Source organism: Sordaria macrospora, chromosome 1 (genome assembly GCF_033870435.1).
Source record: "Sordaria macrospora chromosome 1, complete sequence".
Classification (NCBI taxonomy): Eukaryota; Fungi; Ascomycota; class Sordariomycetes; order Sordariales; family Sordariaceae; genus Sordaria; species Sordaria macrospora.
The window spans coordinates 7,370,135-7,387,550 of NC_089371.1; the positions used below are offsets into that span (position 1 = coordinate 7,370,135).

Below are 17,416 nucleotides of genomic sequence, written 5' to 3' on the forward strand. Positions count from 1 at the left end.
TGTTGTCCGTGTTGTTTTGTAGAACTTGTAGCTAGGTAGCTTCCTATGGCACGAGAAACACAAGATGGGGTGATGTTGGTTGATGGGCCGGGAACCTCCAACATGGCGTGACAATCGAACCACGCGGGAAGGCGCATGGTGCTGCCCCACGAGAAGCAGGTACCTTGAGCGCTTGCATCACCATGGCATTTTGACCTTCAAAAACACCATTTGTCCTCCAGAACTTTGGTATTTCCCAGATCGTATTTCCGTCTTCAATCATCTGAAGCTTTTATACACATCTTTCTGATTCGTAGCCACCTTGTTTTGTCCGAGTTACTCCAGGACATCAAGGTCCCCCGCTAACACTTATACCCGCCCCCGCCCCCGCCAGTTCCACCAAAACCACGGGCCAGTTTCATCAGCACTGACTTGGGTTACTGCAATCTAGAACATCATCACTACCTACTTCGCCTTCATAAAACGTGCTGTTTCGTTTTTCTTCTACTTCTTTGAAACATTCCAAGAAACACATCCATATTCTGTTCTTGGCTTGTAAAGGCAACAGTTAGTCACAATGGCGCCTTCAACAAGCTCGAACTCTGCTAGAAGCAGAGCCCCGATGCAGCACATCGACCGCAAGGAGCTCTACACCAGTCTTGAGGCGCGCATCCGTTATCTCCATTCCTTCCTTGATTTTGGTAGCAGTAAGTTGAGAAATGTATCTGCGCCACACATGGACGAGTATGTCTTAACACCCTTCTCTCAACTACAGATGACATCGAAGCCCTCTCCTCGGGCGCCAAGTACATCCAGGCCCTGATCCCCGCCGTCGTCAACATCGTCTACAAGAAGCTCCTCCAGTACGACATCACGGCGCGCGCCTTCCAGACGCGCAGCACCGCCTTCGAGGGTCCCATGGACGAGACCCCCGACGAGCAGAGCCCCCAGATCCTCCATCGCAAGATGTTCCTGCGCGCATATCTTAAGAAGCTATGCTCGGACCCGACGCAGATGGAGTTCTGGGAGTACCTTGACAAGGTGGGCATGATGCACACCGGACTGGGACGCACGCACCCGCTACACATCGAGTACATCCACATCGGCGTCTGCCTGGGCGTCATCCAGGACATTCTCAACGAGGCCATCCTGTCGCATCCCCGCCTGCCCATGCCCCGTAAGATCGCCTTCGTCAAGGCCCTGGGCAAGATCATTTGGATCCAGAACGACCTATTCACCAGGTGGTATGTACATGATGGTGAGGAGTTCACGGACGGAATGGACTTTGGCGTCGTTGAGAAGGAAGGGTTCTTGCATGGCAAGAAGGTGTTGGATGAGACTGCTGAAGCTGCTGCTAATGGCGGCTCGGCCTGTCCTTTCTCAGCTACTGTTGAGAGTAAGGACTGGGCGGCGGCGGCTGCTTCTTCATCTGGTAACACATGTCCTTTCTCTGGAGCCAGCAAGGCGATGGAGGGTCTCAGCATTAAGGACAAGAAACCTGTGCTCGCAGCTAAGGACAACGAGGACGCCAGGTCTGATACCACGGAGAAGCCGTCTCGTTAAGGGAAAAACCTCTGACAGTGATGTTGAGAAAGACGAGCGTTGTTGTATTATGAACGTCATGACTGGGGTTGCATTTCGTTTTTTTCCTTTCTTTTTCGGTATCGCTTTTTCTGGAAGGGCAAGCGGGAGTATTATTACGTTCATCATTGTCGAGGCGACGTGGGACTTGGCTTCTGGCGCGTGCATGGAAGACGACGGTCGGTTGGTATTGGGTCCCACTTCCTTCATGTATTATACGCAGGTTACGGTCCTCTTTGTTTGGTCCATAGACGATAGAGGCATTAAGGGGTTTCTTCCTACTATGAAGCCTTCATACGTCTGACAGTTGCAAACGGATGAGACAGCCATGTGAGTGGCGCATGCCACTGGCGAGCAAATGTGATCCATGAAACACGGCAGCGGCGCCCGCCACGTTGGTGATATTATTGCATCCGAGTCAACCACGGCACAGGCTGGAACTTGGCCGGGTGTCTGGCTACGCCTGTTTCAGCCCCATCCGCGAAGCTAGCTTCTCTATCTATAGACAGAGAAGTCACCAGGCACGAATCTTCCCTGCGATATACCAGTATCAAGACGAGCACGTCGCGATTCATGTAGTTATCGGAGGGGTAGGGGAAGATCTTGGGTAGACGGAAGGAAGGGGCAAAAGATTTGTGTCCGTGAGGGGAATGGGATTGTTGATAACCAAACACCAAACTGACTTGGGTGGAGAACGCATCGATGCGAGCACCCAGTCCCTGTCTTGTCTAGTCCCATAGAATACTGCATGAGACTGCGTTTACATAAGGTGTCTCTTCACCTAACCATTCATCTCGGTCGTCAAACTCAAATTTGCACTCCCGCAACCGTCCAGTCTGTAACTGCGGCTTAACAAGACGAGGCAAGAGAATTTGCTAGAACTTTGTCACCTTTTAAAACGTCGTTGCAACTTGTCAAACCAGCTCGGAGACCACCGAGATTGGGACGGATCAGCATCCCGATTCAAGAGATTATGTTGAGTCCTGTTCCACCTCCATGTGTTTGACTTCGGCACATTACTTATCAACGCAATATTCCACACTCCCTAACGACTCACTACCTAATCGATTATTCCATACATGGACTTGAAGTTGAAAAGACACTGCGTAAATGCCAACAGTTCCAGGCAGTATGAACAGTGTCGATACATAGATCTATCTCAGGGTGTTTCTAGATGACGTTCATTCATGCTGTAGTGATAGAGACTTCTACCAGGAAGTGGCAAGTTGTTCCTGGAAAAAGGGCTGGCTGTTGATGATAATAAAAAGGAGAGGCCGTATGAGTGAAACAAAAGCCAGTTTAAGCAGTGGAGGTCGACCTTGTTACAACAGAACTAGCACTCCTTGACTCAAGACTTACCATATCACCCCATTGTACGACCGAACTTAGACCGTTTTAAATCGGATTAGAGAGGGCTTGGAGGGCTTGAAGTCCGCATGGCAAGCTGACACACGACACGACGGCGAAACTGGCTGAGGAAAACTGGAAAGGGTAAGATTGACCGAGACAAGTGTATAAGTCAATGTAGTCATTACTGCTAGGATCACTTTGAGGGTCTTTCCTAGCTGGTTGTCATGAACGGAGGTAAAATTGCTTCCCTCCCCACCTCGATCCAGATGCAGTTCCACGGTACCTGAAGTGAGTGAGTCGTGTGCAAAGGTAATCTGCGCGGCTGAAGACCGTTCGTGGGATCTGATGGAAACGAAGTGATTCGTCAAGTGTCAGAATACACCTGGAAACGAGTTCTGGATACCTTCATGTTCAGGCACTCAGAAGGGTATAAAGATGGCCTTGACGACGGCCTGGAAGATGAAGAGCAGAAGTCATCCAACAAGCTTCCCATCTTGACAAGCCTCTTCAACTTGAAGTAACAGCCACTGGACTGCAAGAGCTTTATTCACTCGTTAGCACGCCCATCAACCGCACAGTCAACATGTTGTTTCCTTTCTTCGCAGCCGCATTGCTTTTCTCAACTTGGGGTGCACTCGCAGCCCCAACCCAGCCCCATTCGCAGCTCTCCCGCCGCAGTGGCATCGCCCTACCACCAGGCTACTCCCACATCATTTTCCAAGACGACTTCTCCCTCCTCCCTCCCGGGTCCCAACCCTCGCCCTCCAAATGGATCATCGCCACGGGAACTTCCTACCCCAACGGCCCCGCCAACTGGGGCACCAACGAGATACAAACCTACACCAAGGCACTCTCCAACATCAACATTACCTCTTCGGGGACTTTACTCATCACTCCTTTGCGCGTCAGCGGCAGCGGAAGCGGTAGCGGCAATGTTCTCGATTCCTCCTCATCCACCTCCTCTTCCTCCTCCTCCGCCGCCGCCGCCGCCGCCGCTGCCCCGGACAACGGCAAAGATAACTGGACATCAGCCCGCATCGAAACCGTCGCCGACCACATCGCCTGTCCACCCGGCGGCAAGCTGCTCATGTCCGCCTCTCTCAAATTCGGCTCTGCCCCTTCCCCGTCACAAATGGGCATCTGGCCGTCCTTCTGGGCTCTGGGATCCGAGTTCCGACGTTCCGGCAAGTTCGACCAGTGGCCGGCAGCGGGGGAGATCGACATAGCCGAGAGCACCAACGGGTCACCGGACGTGTGGCAGTCTTTGCACTGCGGGACCGCCCCCGGCGGGCCGTGCAACGAGTTTTCTGGGCTGAGCACCGCCACGTCGCTGGAGACGTTGAGGGACGGGAGGACGTTCCATGTTTTTGGGGCGGAGATTGACAGGACAAACGCCGGAGGGGACTGGAAAGGGGAGAAGTTAACGTATTTGGTGGATGGCAAGCCGATGGTGGTGTTGACTGGGACTGAGATTGGGGATGAGAAGGCTTGGACGGCTGTGACGAGGAGTCCAAAGTACTTGATTTTGAACGTGGCCGTGGGAGGGGATTTTCCGAATAATGTTGCGAATTTGATGGGGGAGAAGACGCCGAATGGGAAGACGGTCGGAGGGGTCGAGGCTGGGTTGGAGGTTGAGTGGGTGGCTGCTTATAGCAGTGCCTGACCTATGACCTATGGGAAAGTGGTGATGGGCATTGTGGTGATGATATTCTGATACTGCTGATCGGATTTCACAAGTGTGGCATCCTCGACCTCTAATATCGCGATAATCGTGTTGTAGTAAAGAGTCGGCAGTCGGCTAGAAGTCGAATAGATCGAATAGAGAACGCGCGTTCCGTGCTTTTTTTGTGAAAAGCGCGAGAAATGATGAACCTCAAAGTTTCAAAGTGACCGCACAATAATTGGACCGTGTTTCAGGACTCGGACGGAGGAACATGGGATGAACCAATCCGCGTAGACATGACACTGATTGACAGGCGATGCCAGTCGGTGATCTTGCACTTGTCGGCGTTTGCTGCGACCTTTCGAAACACTGAAACCAGACAGGGCAGCCCTCCTCCACCCCCGCAGTACTGTAGCATTCTGGGGCGTCGTGATGAACCGATGGCGCTAACAAAAACACTAAGGATTTCGTGCATAGAACTGTTAGTGCATACCCCTGACGCCGTCACATTTCGTCTTCCGGGGGTCATCCAAGTCACAATTCAGGTACCAGTCCCCGTGTTTGACCAGGGCATGAACCGTCCTCCCCGCTCCGCTCTCGCCCCCACAGTAGGTTACTGCGCCCGAACTTGACCATACAATTGAACGGCTCGGCAAAAGAGATCTTCGACGATTCCAATCTTGGTCTTTTTCTGCTCTGTGCCCGCTGAACGCGTGGGTAGGTGGATGGGGGAGGCGGAAGGCTTTTAATATAAGTAAACCGCCGCGACCCAAGGCGTCCCCCCCTCCCCCAGGTTCCCGTGTACTATTCTGAGAGGAATCCTTCTAGGTCGTCAGGTTGTCTCTCGGTCCCGTGTTTCCAGCTCCCCCTCTTCCATTCTTTTTGTCCATCTCGAACCCGGTGTTCGCTTTCTTCTTGAAACTGCTTGCAGTTCCCTGGCTTTGGTATCGCAGCATTCTTTGATCCACTCACCCTTCTTTTTTTTCTTCTTTTTTTTTTCTCGCAAAGCAAGAAAGAGACGGGAAAGACGGGAAGACGGGAGGGTTGAACAAAAGGCGAAGCTGTGCTTCAAAGAATCTCGACTGCTTCCACCTTAACGTCGTCTTCAACTTTGCCTTCCTTTCTTAACGCTTCATCTCTCGTCGCTGGTTCGACTTCTTCACACCCATACGGCTTTTCTTTTCGGCATACCTCCAAGCAGCTTGACGTTATCGCCAAAACTCCTCAAAAATAAACCAGCAAGATGAAGGCTTCCATTGTACTCGTCTCCTTCCTCGGCTTGGTTTCCGGCATGGTACTCCCCGGCATCCGTCTCAGTCCCAGCGGTGCTAAGCCGCAGTCCCGGTCCCTCTTCAGGCGTGACGACAAGTTGGACTACCGTTATGCTCCACAGGTATGTTGTCTTGTAATGATCCCATCAAGTCAAGACGAGCTTGGGCTAACCCAGCCCTTCTTCCGAACCAGGCGTGCCGTGCCATCCTCACCACATGCCGAGTCTCGTCAGACTGCTGCTCGGGAATGAAGTGCGTGAGCGCTGATGGCGAGTCCGTCTGCACTCCTAGCGACTAAGTCAGCCCGGAGAAATCTTGTGTACGATTATTGGATGGGGTCATTGGTGGCTATCGAGGACTGTTTGCCTGGCTTAGAACGACTGCTGTGTCTCAGCCGGGTCTGGAACTTGGTTGTCACATCTTTTCGTTGTTCATATTCAGGCACTGTTTGTGTCCTTTCAAAACAAACAAATGCCCAGTCGCTAGGTTAAGGGGGCTGTGGTGGGTCGGTTAGCATCTAAAAACAGCATGGACATGGGATGGTTAGAGGGGGGAACAAGGGAGACTATATCATGAGTCCGGCGATAGGCTTAGTTCTCTCGTTATGGTGTTCAGACGTAAAAGTCGAAAATATATCTAAATCCAACTACATACGGTCGCACGTAAGTCTTATTACACCGCTCCATCCAGCGCGATGACCGGAGGAGCTGTCGATACCCAAACATACGTCTGCTAAGTGTGAAGTAAAGAACTTTCTCCTGGTTGATCCCCTTGTTGTCACCTGGCATGGTCAGAAAGCTCGTATCTGGGACGATGGTCGTTGATGTCTGAGTCCGCTTCATGGGGAACCATCAGCGACTGTGAAAGCTGCGCATATGGCTGTTGCCCATAGGCAATGGACGGGTTATACAGCAGTGGCTGCGGTACATAGGATATTGCTGACGGAGGTAGTGGCGAGGACATAGTGCTGAGGGCAGGATCGTAATACTGCACAGAGCTGCTATTGTCGTTGGGTCCAATAGGGGGTGGTGGTGAGCCAGGAGCGCTCAGGGGTGATGGATGAAAAGGCATCGGCGCCATAATGGACATGCTGCCCGGGACCGAAGTGGCTGCTCCACCATTTGATGGCGACCGTGGATCTGAGAGTTGAGCAATAGGAACCGGCTCCATGCCCTTGATATGGCCTCGTTTCTTGAAGTACCATGTCAAGAGTACGGCGAGAAGGGTCATCAAGGCCCCGAGTACGGCCCCTCCAACCACACTTCCCGCGATTACGCCGGCGCTTGGCGTGTTGCTACCGCTATCTGCTGATGCCAATACCGTTTCTGTCACTCGCACTGTGACTGTCTCTCCAATGACTGATCCGCTGGTGGAAAAGGAGGATACGGTCACTGGGGCAGGACCGTTTTTGCCTGTTAACCGAGGGAGACCAGATTGCGCCGTTGTTTCTCCAGCTGACGTAAAGTTGACATATTCTGTCAAGGTCTCTTTGTCCGCCGTGCAGTAGTACTTGGTCATGCCGTTCTCGAAGCGACGCGTTCCACAAAAAGGTATGAATTCATCACTGCGGATTCTGATCAGCCATTATCCCTCTGCTACTTTCACCAGTCAAGTTAAACTCACCAGAATCCCACCTTTTCGTCATCTAGCCTGCCACATGTTGACGTGAATGTACCCCAAGTCGCTGTGCCAGAACCAGGGTTGAAATCGCAACATGATGTCTGCCATGTGCAATCGTCCCCATAACAGCATCCGACCACGTTTAGATCCGTGTTAAATTTGCACGCTTCCCCTGTTGGGCATTTGTACGCCGAGGTGCCCTCCAGGAAGCCGCAGAGTTCAAGGCCCACCGTGTTGGTGTTGGTGTTGGTGTTGTCGGCGCGCGCGAAGATCTCTCGGACGAGGTTGGACATGGGCGCCTTTGTAACGCGGGCAAGCCGAGGATCTGCGCTGAGCCCTCGAACAACTTCTGTTGATATATCCATCGCTGGGTAATGACTAGCAGATGTTGACCTGATGTGGCCGAAAGATTTGGTCAGATCAGTATGAGGGCCGACGACCACCAATCTCAAGTCCACGAAGCTTATGAAACTGGGGACTCTTGGAAACCGCCTGATCAAAAGAAGGGGAAGTCTAGATGAACACCCCAGGAGTTGGCCATGTTTCCTACTTTTATTAAAGTGTGGTTGTCATGTTTTCACTCTGCTTAGCTGCAGCGGCAATATGACAGAGGACAGGGGAGGAGAGACTGGTCGTCAGGAGCCAGCAGATCCCAATGGTTTGAGGTGGTGCAAGGCGGTCGGTCCATGTTGTTTTCTGCGGATGGCGGCTTGTTGTTTTGTGGTTGGAGTCTGGAGGAAGACTTGATGAAACAGGTGGGAAGCCGGACAAGTGCTGCCGCTCGTCTGGGAAATCCTGCGAAGAGAAACACAGACCCGCATTCGCACTTTGACTGTTAATGACCAATTAGGTGCACTGTGTGCTAACAATTTATAGCATCTCATTGGTGGACTGCGGAAAGATGCAGCAGGAACGTCCAGGGTCGGACTTGCAGGTCTTTTGGCACCTCGAGGACCAACACTCCTTCCAACAAAGACAACACTCTCTTGGCACTCGAAGCATCTCTCCTGTTACATCATCGTTACTCGAGAAATGAAGCTATCGCGAACTTCCCAACGAACTGAAAGCCAATATATGGACCTGTTCATCAAAATGGCTTTCATGCCTATCGTTTTCCGCCCGGAAACAGAGAAGCGACATCGGCCACACAGTTCATGCTGCGATATTGGAACGGTGCCTGTCGTCCTCCAAGTTACCTCTACCTCTTCTTCAGCAGCATCACTCGTCGAGTTAGCGCCAATGGAGACAAAATTATCTGATCAGCTGATTGACACTGGTAATGTACTCCATACCTCGCAGTTTGTTCATTGAAAAACATAGCAAGAGCTGTTCAGGAGACCATGGCTGCTGCTTTGGAAGGGAAGAAAGGCGTACGCTTATGACTCGGCAGTATGAGGCTTCCACGGTTCACTCGCACATACAGCCTCCATACTGATATTTGACGAGCCTTACACTTGTCCTGTACATTAAGCAGGCTTGTTCTTCCAAACACTAAGAACAGGTCTCTGGCGGGGAATCCGGGACTGACTTCCGAGCAGAACACTCCTTGTGCTAACAACCAAAGACGGCAGTATGGAGAGAACAAAGCAAAATCCCCACTATCCACATTGTTCACCGAGAACTTCGTCTATAAGGGGTATCGTGGCATTGTTCTGCTTAATGTGTTCTTTGAGTTCCGCGAACAATCTCATTGAAGATGAGCAATGAACCAGTCCCTCTACAGACTATCAAAGCAACATGGTTGTTCAACCTTTGCTTTGTGAAGGACGAGACTACGCGGCACCGGATTCGAACCTTTATAAAACACCTCGATGTCTCAGATTCTTTCGAGAATATGGATTCCAGCAGACTAACCAACAGCAAAAAAAAAAAAAAACCATCCACCGAGAGTCAGTTATTCCATCTACCGACAATGTCCGACTCCAACACCCGAGCGTATCTCTTCAAATACAAGGGATCTGACTTTGTCTTTTGCAGAACGGCCGGCCATGGCGCTGAAGCCCAGGCACAAGTCGTCCGGAAAGTCAGCACAGGTGAGCTCTTCATCCGGAAGGTGAGCAAGCACCGTCTCGAAGGACACCAATGCACGTCGCCCAATGAGTTCCGCCTTATGGAAGACCACCTGAGTAAGCCTCCTCGCTCACCGGATATCCACCCCCTGATTCCGCAGCTCTACGGCCACGAGAAGATCTCATCCAGTAACGGGAAATTTCACCTTGTGTCCTACTGGCAGCTGATGAACGGCGGCTCGGTCCAGGACATAATTCTGACCAAGTACAACTCGTTCAAGTACACCAAGTTCAATCCCGACACACGGTTCCCAGCCAGACTCATCGCCCGCATGATTCACCAGGTCCTCAGCTCTCTGCAACACCTTTACACCGTCTACGAGAAGCCGATTTTCCACAGAGATCTTCACAGCGGTAACATCTGGATTCACTTCCCAAGGGTTCCCTCCAGTACCGGTGAGCTCAGCGACGTCCCTGACTTCTATCTCGGTGATTTTGGCTACGCCGGCTTCAACACTGGCTTCAGCGGGAACCACATTGCCACCCGAGACGTCGACCAAGTCATGGAATCCGCACGGCTGATGATCTGCGTCAACCTGCCGGAGAACCAGCGGCCACCAAGAAGCTGCGTAGTCCCTAACCCTGACGACCCCAACCGCAGCAAGATCGCGGGAGACGCGCCCATGTCTGCTGTCCTCTCGCTCTACTACGACCTCTGCGATGAGCTGAACTTCTTCAAGGAAGAAAACAGCCGGTTCATCCGCAAGCCCTCCTGCCCCCCGCCCGATTTGATCTCTTTCATCCGACGCGCTAAAGCGGTCGAGCAGAAGCTTACGCCTTCGCTGACAGGGCTCATGTTGAGGACGGGCCTAGACGAATCTGGCGACCCGCGCGTCCAGAAGTTTATGTATGACCTCAAGGCGGGCGCCATCAGCAAAGCTACGGCCCAGCCCTTTGCCATGACCGGATCGGTTCAGACGTGCTTAACCCCTAGGATTCGGAATTCCCGCATCAAGATCCATGGTCCATTCTACCTAGCGGAGATCAGGGCTGCTACAGGTATGTGGGAGGCGATTGATGACCAGACTTTCCACCGCCCCGGCAAAACGAGGGGAAGTGGACGGGGACTGAGAGCCCTCTCAGAGAGCCCGGATGAGGATTCGGGTAATTCTGATTCGGAGCCAGAATTTTGATGAGGGTTTGAGTGGGAGTGCGTTTTGGCGGGTGGTGTCTCAAGCGAGGCCGTTGAATTGTCTTCGGCGGATCTTATGTGTTTTCCTGTTTTTAGAGTTCGCGTCAGGTGCTTTGGTTCTGTACCTAGGTTTTGGCGTAGAGCAAGCCTCTGGTCATCTTTTGGTGATCGTTGTTGGGGCTTAGACTACGCATTTGTTAAACGAGAAGGGAAGGGTAAACTTGAACTAGATCAGCGTTAGAATGAATTGATTTATGAATGTCGTATTCATGCTCCCTACAAGTACAATGCGTGAATTTGTTTAACTGAGAACTCGTGCGCACACGCGACCCGCCCATTATTAACATTTGAGGATAGCCATAACATGCAAGTAAACAGGTACGGCACGGCCCAACTTAAGTCGAACCTTGGATACTTTCAAATTTTGCACGATGAGGCTGGTATGTAGAGGTCATTGCATCAGACACCATTGATGTTCGCTAGCAGCCAACAGAGGCAAACATTTTTCGGCCGACATGTGAGAAGGCGGGAACTTGGAACTATTGACACCAACGGGACTCTAGATTGTGTTGGTTCTCACATGACAGGGTTTATACTCAAGGTGGCGGCCAACATGCGAACTGTCCCATATGATATCTCCACCCGTTCTGTCTAAGTTCTTGGCTAGAGGCCTCTTGGTCAACTTCCCTCAAGCTGCCATGGGTTACTTGCTGTACAGTACGCATGAACAGCAGTTGGCTAATGTTGAAGGCTTTCATGATTTATTGCATCCGTTTTGATGAGGCGCAGGTAGCACTGAAGGGTAATACGATAAGAAGCAACGAGCAATGGAGGTTGAGGACGGCTGGTGATGGACTAGATAGGTGTATAAAAGGGTTGAGAGGACCGAGGGATGTTTTGATCTTGTCCAAGCCAGAGAATCATCACTCCCTCCAAGCCCAAAGACAGAACTTGCTCAAGCAAAATGGTCCACCTCACCCCCCTCGCCCTCGTGGCGATGAGCCTCCTCACTCTCGTCACCGCCGCTCCCACGGCAAAGGCCACAACCGACTCGGAACCCGTCTTCTCCTTCGCCAAATGGGTCGATGACCTAACTGCCAACCCAGACACTGCCCTGGGACCAGAGGAGGCGTGGCAAGCCTACCTCAATACTGTCAATTCCACCTCTACTTTCTCTGCCGTCCCCGTTGCCGAAAAGCGATGGGATGCTGCTGTGATATGCAACGATATTGCCCCCGGTCCGGCGTACGTGAGTTTTTCTTCTTCTTCTTCTTCTTTTTCTTCTTCTTCTTCTTTTTCTTCTTCTTCTTCTTTTTCTTCTTCTTCTTCTTTTTCTTCTTCTTCTTCTTTTTCTTCTTCTTCTTCCTCCTCCTCCTCCCCGTCCCCCCTACCCGGGCCGGAAGTCCATACCAAGATAACGAATTAGAGAACGAATTGGAAGCTAACAGACATGGGTACAAAAAAGGCACCCGACGCCGTCTGGTGTATCAATTATCTCGCTGCCAAGGGGTCTGCCGCCTGTATAACCAACACTGTTTCCGCCTTTTGCTTCCATGGGAACGCCCAGATAACTGGCGTCTCTGGAAGCGGCTTTCAGCAAAGTACCTGGTGAGTTCCCTTCTGTTTCCCGGGCCTTTTTATTTTTTATTTTTTTTTACCACCCCTCTCCCTGTTGTTCGGCGAAAAGTGCAAGAAACGATTAGACTGACTGGGTATAACCTTTCACCTCTAGCCAACGAGTTGCCCAAACTGCCGACCTCATTATGGGCACCTGTACAAGGTCCAACAATTATGTAGAGGGCTCGCGTACGAACGTGAACGCAGGTGTACAGATGTACGTGCATATTCGGGCTCCTGGTGGGCTGTAAAGATTTTAGGTATTGGTTTGTTTGTTCGAGTGCTGGTTGGTATAGGGCTGTCAAGGTGGTCATCTACCTACATGGGTGCCCGAGGATGTAGGAACCTGGAAGGAATGGAATTTGACCGATGTAGTTCTTGAATCGACGGCAAGAGAAGCAAAAAAAAAAAGGATTGTGGTGTCAAAATAGTCGGTTTTGAAACTGTAACATGCGAGTGAAAAGAGGTAGGTAAACATTATCCAGAGAACGAAGAATGCATTAACACCAAAAGCGTGTTGCAGCTGTGCTCTGATAGACCGGAATGATTCCGGCTGGCGCCAGTGGCTCTGCTGTCATGTTCTTCTTTTGAGGAAGGTAAGTGCCGAAGCCCAGTGGACAGTTGCCAATGCACCGAATGCGCCTTCAGCACGCCGCTGAGTCCAATATCAAGTCTCCCCGTTCACCAGGCAGTTGCAAAGGTCAAATACTCCTGACTATTTGCGCAGCCTGGTCCTTCCCGTTGAGGCTTTGAGAACAATGCATGCGGATGCTACGCCATAGTGTTCCCCTAAGCGGCCGCCCCAGATGAAGGGTTCGGCCACCCAAATGGACCCTTGGACCCTTGGGTTTGACTTGTCTTCCCAAATCGGAAATGACTACGTGATCTCCGTCGTGTGTCGACATTTGCCGGCGGAGATACACTTCGTTTAATAGAGTCCGCTTCTCTTAGCCAGGAATACATTAGGTAAGAGTGTCGCGTTGTTACCTTGACTAAGCTTACCCCCAATTTCGATTCAATGCTTCTCCATGTGTGAGAATGTTTCAATGAATTAACCTTCGCGGCACAGGCTTAGCTTGGCGCCCATACCTGCCTCCCTGTCCATCAGACGTACATGTGCGGTCCGGTCCGGCTTTAGTTGGGGCCCTATATGGGTGTGCGCATATCACAATGAGTTGAGGCTGCCTGGCTGGCGCGATGCATTAGAGTAAAGTTTGGCGCAAGTATTCCTGTATCTATCAAGGTCCTCTACCATCCAGCCGAGCAGAACATCTCCTGAACCGACCAACGTAGAAGCAGAAATAATGGAATCACTTGCCAGAGGTCTCTAAGCTGTGTTCATCATGGCACAGTTATTGTCCCGAGTTGAGCTACAACTCACCCTCGGGGTCCAGCTCCAATTCAGTTGGGTAAAGTTGAGGCATTGAAAATGCCCTCGAAAGCCGCATAGGACGAACTTGTCCCAGACCAAAGTACCTAAAATACATAGCATGTCGGTAATCACTGATATTGTACGAGTCGTCTGATACGGCAAGGTGGGTAGCAACGGAAACCAGGAGGCTGAGAAGTATATTGGGACCTATGACACCCATGGAGCGTTGGAGCAACCATTCTATGAGGGTAGACCGTCGGCTGGCCGTCTGTCGGTCATCTCGAGGTGCCATGGGCTTGTCTTCTTCCTACGAGCATGGATGGTCAACGGCACGTCGACTAGTGCTGAGGTTGTCAGAATGCATTACAACAGTTTGATGACGGGGAGATAGCAATGCAACCAATAGCCTGAGAAAGAACACGGCAAACAAGGAGGTGACAGAAGATCCGTCATGGACTGGGGGTTAGGCGAAGGTAGAAGGTATAAAAGGCTGGGAGGACCGACGACTTTCTCTATCTTGTCCAAGCCAAACAAATCACTACTCCCTTCAAACCAACTTCACAATCCATACCACCCATTGACCCCAAGGAAAAACAAGCTAAAATGGTTCATCTCGCTCCCCTCTCCCTGGCGGCCATGAGTCTCCTTACTCTCGCCGCTGCTACTCCCACAGCGGCCACCACCGAACCCGTGTTCTCCTTTGCCAAGTGGGTTGACGACGTGGTCACCAACCCCGAGACTGCCCTTAGCCCGGAGGAGGCATGGCAGGCCTACCTCGACACGGCGAACTCCACCACTTCCGTCCCCGTTGCTGCCCGCGGTGGCGTGGAAAAGCGGTGGGATCCGGAGGTGTCGTGCAATAACTATGACCCCGGTCCGGCATGGGTGAGTTCCTCCCTTCCTCCCTTTCTTTCTCGGCAAAACCCCATACGTACTATACCATACCGTAACTCTATAGTACCTCTACCAAGCGATCCAGAAAGCTAACAGACCTGGTTACTTTTTTTTCTTTGTTCTCTTAAAGGCCCCCGACGCCGTCTGGTGCATCAATAACCTCGCTGCCAAAGGCTCTACCGCGTGTGTTGCTGGATCGGTCACTTATTTCTGCACCCGTGGAAGAGCCCGGATCACGGGCGTTTATAGCCCCCCGTCCGGAAGGGTGGGTCAGACGAGCTCCTGGTGAGTCCTCTTTTCTGACGATACCTATGTTCGCTCCAGTCCCCAACTGGCAGCCTATCTCATCTTACCGGAATTCCCCGCTTTTGTTCTTTTCCTTTTTCTTTCTTCCCCCCAGGTACACCGGAAAGATTGAAAGCAACTGACACGACGTTTTACTTCTTTGTAGCCAACAAGTTGCCCAATCTGCCGGTCGCATCATGGACACTTGCACCGCGCCCAACCAGTACGTAGAGGGCTCGCGCATGAACATCAACCCTGAAACATTCATGGCAGTCCATATCCGTGCCCCTTAGGAGTGAAGAATTTATGAATATTCTTCGAGTTTTGGGATCGAGTTGTCAACGAAGCAGTTTGGGGTATGTGGGAAAGAGTTCAACCAATGTACGTAGAAGTGTTAAATCGAGGGCAAAAAGAAAAGAAAAGAAAATGGATTGAGTGACAGAGAGTTCCGCATCATATATGAGGTGCCTTTATATGCAGACTGCTGAGAACCACTCGGTGTGGGCGTCGTCGTGGGCTTCGACATACGCCAAAACCGCCGCACCATATCTTCCATCTCTCTTTCCCCAGTCCCTTTCCCGAGTCCCAACCCACTTCTCCCTTTCTCCCTCCCCGTGCAACACCTTCAAGTTCAGTTACCAAGCAGTATGCCCCCCATCAACAACCAAATTACCACCCGTCATGAAACTCGACGCATCACTCGCCAAGAACTGCACCACCCCTCTAAACTCCCTCGTCTCCGCCAGCCGTCCCATCATGTTCTCCGCCTCCCACTTCTCCCTCAGCCCCGGCACTTCCTCAAAGTTCTTCCTCACCATCGGCGTCAGGATGTGCCCGGGACTGATACAATTGACCCTGATCCCGCCCGTCCCGTCTTCTTGCTTGCGCGACCACTCCATTGCCAGGTTCCTGGCCAGCTGGATCACCGCCGCTTTGCTGCTGTTGTATACGGGACTGATCAAACCCTTGTTGGCGACCAGGCCGGACATGGATGCGATCAAAACGATGGAGCCGGGCTGTCTGAGCTTGTGCATTTGTCGAGCGGCCGAGGTGGCCGTCATGAAGACGCCCGTGTAGTTGATGGCGAGCGTGCGGGCGACGTCGTTCGGGTTGTATTCCATTGCGGGCGTGATTTGTTGGACGCCGGCGGCAGCGACGACACCATCGAGTCGGTTGTTTTCGGTGGCGATGGAAGCGATGAGCTCGTCGAGGCCCGAGGTGTCTTGGACGTCTTGTTTCCGGTAGTGCAGAGAGCCGCCGTAGGCAGAGGGGACGCGCTTGAGTGCTGAAGACCAGGTGGCTGGGTCGGGTTGTTGGGCACGGTCGAGGCAGTAGACTTTTTGTTCCAAGGAAAGTTAGAAGAAAGGGGATATTGGTTTGTGGGTGAGGAAGGGGAGAGTGAAAGAGGCCTGCCTACCTTTGGCACCAGCTTCAGCAAGTGCTTCTGCCATCTCAAGACCAAGACCTTGAGCACCCCCCGTGACGATAAAGACCTTGCCGGTTAGGTCAAACTGGGAGAATCTCTTGACATCACTGTTCTCGTTTTGAGGCTTGGTCTCGTTGTCTTTGGGTGGTGGTGGCTTGGCCACTGTTGGTTGTGCCTCCAGTTTAGAAGCAGTGATTATCGTTCGCGTGGCAGTGATGTTGCCGGGTCTGGGAAACAGAGAGCATGTTCGTTGTGCCAGACGACCATTTCTAGCGTTGAGTGTGCCGTTAAGACGTTGTCTGGTGAGAAGGCGGACTGCTCTTGTTGCTGAGGCGTTCATATTTGGCGAGTGTATGTGGTGTTTGTGATGTTTTCTTCTTCATAGATTTCGAGCTTGGTATCGCTCAAAGTGACAGATTGCTACCGCCGGATCATTTTCTGAACGCGATTCAATCTGGTTTATATCAGCAAGCCAGAGGACTTCTCAAACGTGACAGCATCTTGGTAATATTGATCCTTGATCATGAACAAAGCCGAAGATCAAGTGAAGATCTCGATGTCCATCAATCCTGGCGCCACAAAAGAGTGATATGTCTTGGACGGTTTCCAAGTCTTGTTTGCGCGCTCAGCCGCTTAGACGTCGGGTCGGTAACGGAGAACTGGATAGCGGTTTGCCATGTTGAATGGAAAATAGCATTTCGTGTGGTTGAGAGGTGCACATCAGCTCGACCTCAGACGTCATAAGGGGGGGAGAAAGGGGTGTGATTTGCACTAGATTGTACAAAAAGAGTTCAATGTTCGGATGTGGGATGCCGGTACTATGCATCTCCGTGTCTCTCAGATTTGATACGAGGTCCTGATGGTCAGCGATGATGTTGATGCTCGGTGAGGTGGAATCATCTCTGGTGAGGAGGTCATTGTCGGAGTCGATGTTGATAGAGTCCGTGCCCTTGGGCCCCTCTGTCCGAAAAGGGACTTCAGATTCACGATGATCAGTTGAGGTTCCACGATGCTCCCGTCCTTCCATCGGTGGAATGAAGTTGAGTGTCAGAGTCCGGTCAGGTCTTGATGCTCAGACCCCCACTGTAACGAGCACTAACACGCATCGATTTAGCGATCAAGTAGGGGTCAGGCTTCTGAACCTTTTCGTCCGGGCC

General features: G+C 51.8%; 8 protein-coding genes across 8 annotated transcripts; 6 read left to right on the forward strand and 2 right to left on the reverse strand.

The window, feature by feature from the left end:
* The first annotated feature begins 387 nt into the window (after positions 1 to 387).
* SMAC4_00294 (uncharacterized protein) lies at positions 388 to 1,799 on the forward strand. The gene is made up of 2 exons (XM_003351702.2): positions 388 to 686; positions 755 to 1,799. The coding sequence occupies exons 1-2, from the start codon at positions 557 to 559 to the stop codon at positions 1,540 to 1,542; spliced, it is 918 nt and encodes a 305-aa protein (XP_003351750.1). The 5' UTR covers positions 388 to 556; the 3' UTR covers positions 1,543 to 1,799.
* Positions 1,800 to 3,493: 1,694 nt separating this feature from the next.
* SMAC4_00295 (uncharacterized protein) lies at positions 3,494 to 4,573 on the forward strand (the record flags this gene model as incomplete). The annotated part of the gene is made up of 1 exon (XM_003351703.2): positions 3,494 to 4,573. The coding sequence occupies one exon, from the start codon at positions 3,494 to 3,496 to the stop codon at positions 4,571 to 4,573; it is 1,080 nt and encodes a 359-aa protein (XP_003351751.2).
* Positions 4,574 to 4,906: 333 nt separating this feature from the next.
* Positions 4,907 to 6,522, forward strand: SMAC4_00296 (uncharacterized protein). Its single transcript, XM_003351704.2, has 2 exons — positions 4,907 to 5,966; positions 6,038 to 6,522. Exons 1-2 carry the CDS (start codon positions 5,817 to 5,819, stop codon positions 6,140 to 6,142), a joined length of 255 nt encoding a protein of 84 aa, XP_003351752.1. The 5' UTR covers positions 4,907 to 5,816; the 3' UTR covers positions 6,143 to 6,522.
* A 12-nt stretch (positions 6,523 to 6,534) lies between these two features.
* On the reverse strand, positions 6,535 to 8,293 carry SMAC4_00297 (uncharacterized protein). The gene is made up of 2 exons (XM_003351705.2): positions 7,468 to 8,293; positions 6,535 to 7,408 (listed from the first exon to the last, which is right to left on the reverse strand). Exons 1-2 carry the CDS (start codon positions 7,827 to 7,829, stop codon positions 6,622 to 6,624), a joined length of 1,149 nt encoding a protein of 382 aa, XP_003351753.2. The 5' UTR covers positions 7,830 to 8,293; the 3' UTR covers positions 6,535 to 6,621.
* A 1,083-nt stretch (positions 8,294 to 9,376) lies between these two features.
* On the forward strand, positions 9,377 to 10,917 carry SMAC4_00298 (uncharacterized protein; the record flags this gene model as incomplete). Its single annotated transcript, XM_003351706.2, has 1 exon — positions 9,377 to 10,917. One exon carries the CDS (start codon positions 9,377 to 9,379, stop codon positions 10,664 to 10,666), a length of 1,290 nt encoding a protein of 429 aa, XP_003351754.1. The 3' UTR covers positions 10,667 to 10,917.
* Positions 10,918 to 11,629: 712 nt separating this feature from the next.
* On the forward strand, positions 11,630 to 12,463 carry SMAC4_00299 (uncharacterized protein; the record flags this gene model as incomplete). Its single annotated transcript, XM_003351707.2, has 2 exons — positions 11,630 to 11,914; positions 12,131 to 12,463. The coding sequence occupies 2 exons, from the start codon at positions 11,630 to 11,632 to the stop codon at positions 12,275 to 12,277; spliced, it is 432 nt and encodes a 143-aa protein (XP_003351755.1). The 3' UTR covers positions 12,278 to 12,463.
* A 1,794-nt stretch (positions 12,464 to 14,257) lies between these two features.
* Positions 14,258 to 15,126, forward strand: SMAC4_00300 (uncharacterized protein; the record flags this gene model as incomplete). Its single annotated transcript, XM_003351708.1, has 3 exons — positions 14,258 to 14,539; positions 14,679 to 14,833; positions 15,000 to 15,126. The coding sequence occupies 3 exons, from the start codon at positions 14,258 to 14,260 to the stop codon at positions 15,124 to 15,126; spliced, it is 564 nt and encodes a 187-aa protein (XP_003351756.1).
* A 342-nt stretch (positions 15,127 to 15,468) lies between these two features.
* On the reverse strand, positions 15,469 to 16,599 carry SMAC4_00301 (uncharacterized protein; the record flags this gene model as incomplete). Its single annotated transcript, XM_003351709.1, has 2 exons — positions 15,469 to 16,169; positions 16,251 to 16,599. 2 exons carry the CDS (start codon positions 16,597 to 16,599, stop codon positions 15,469 to 15,471), a joined length of 1,050 nt encoding a protein of 349 aa, XP_003351757.1.
* Between the last annotated feature and the right edge of the window lie 817 nt (positions 16,600 to 17,416).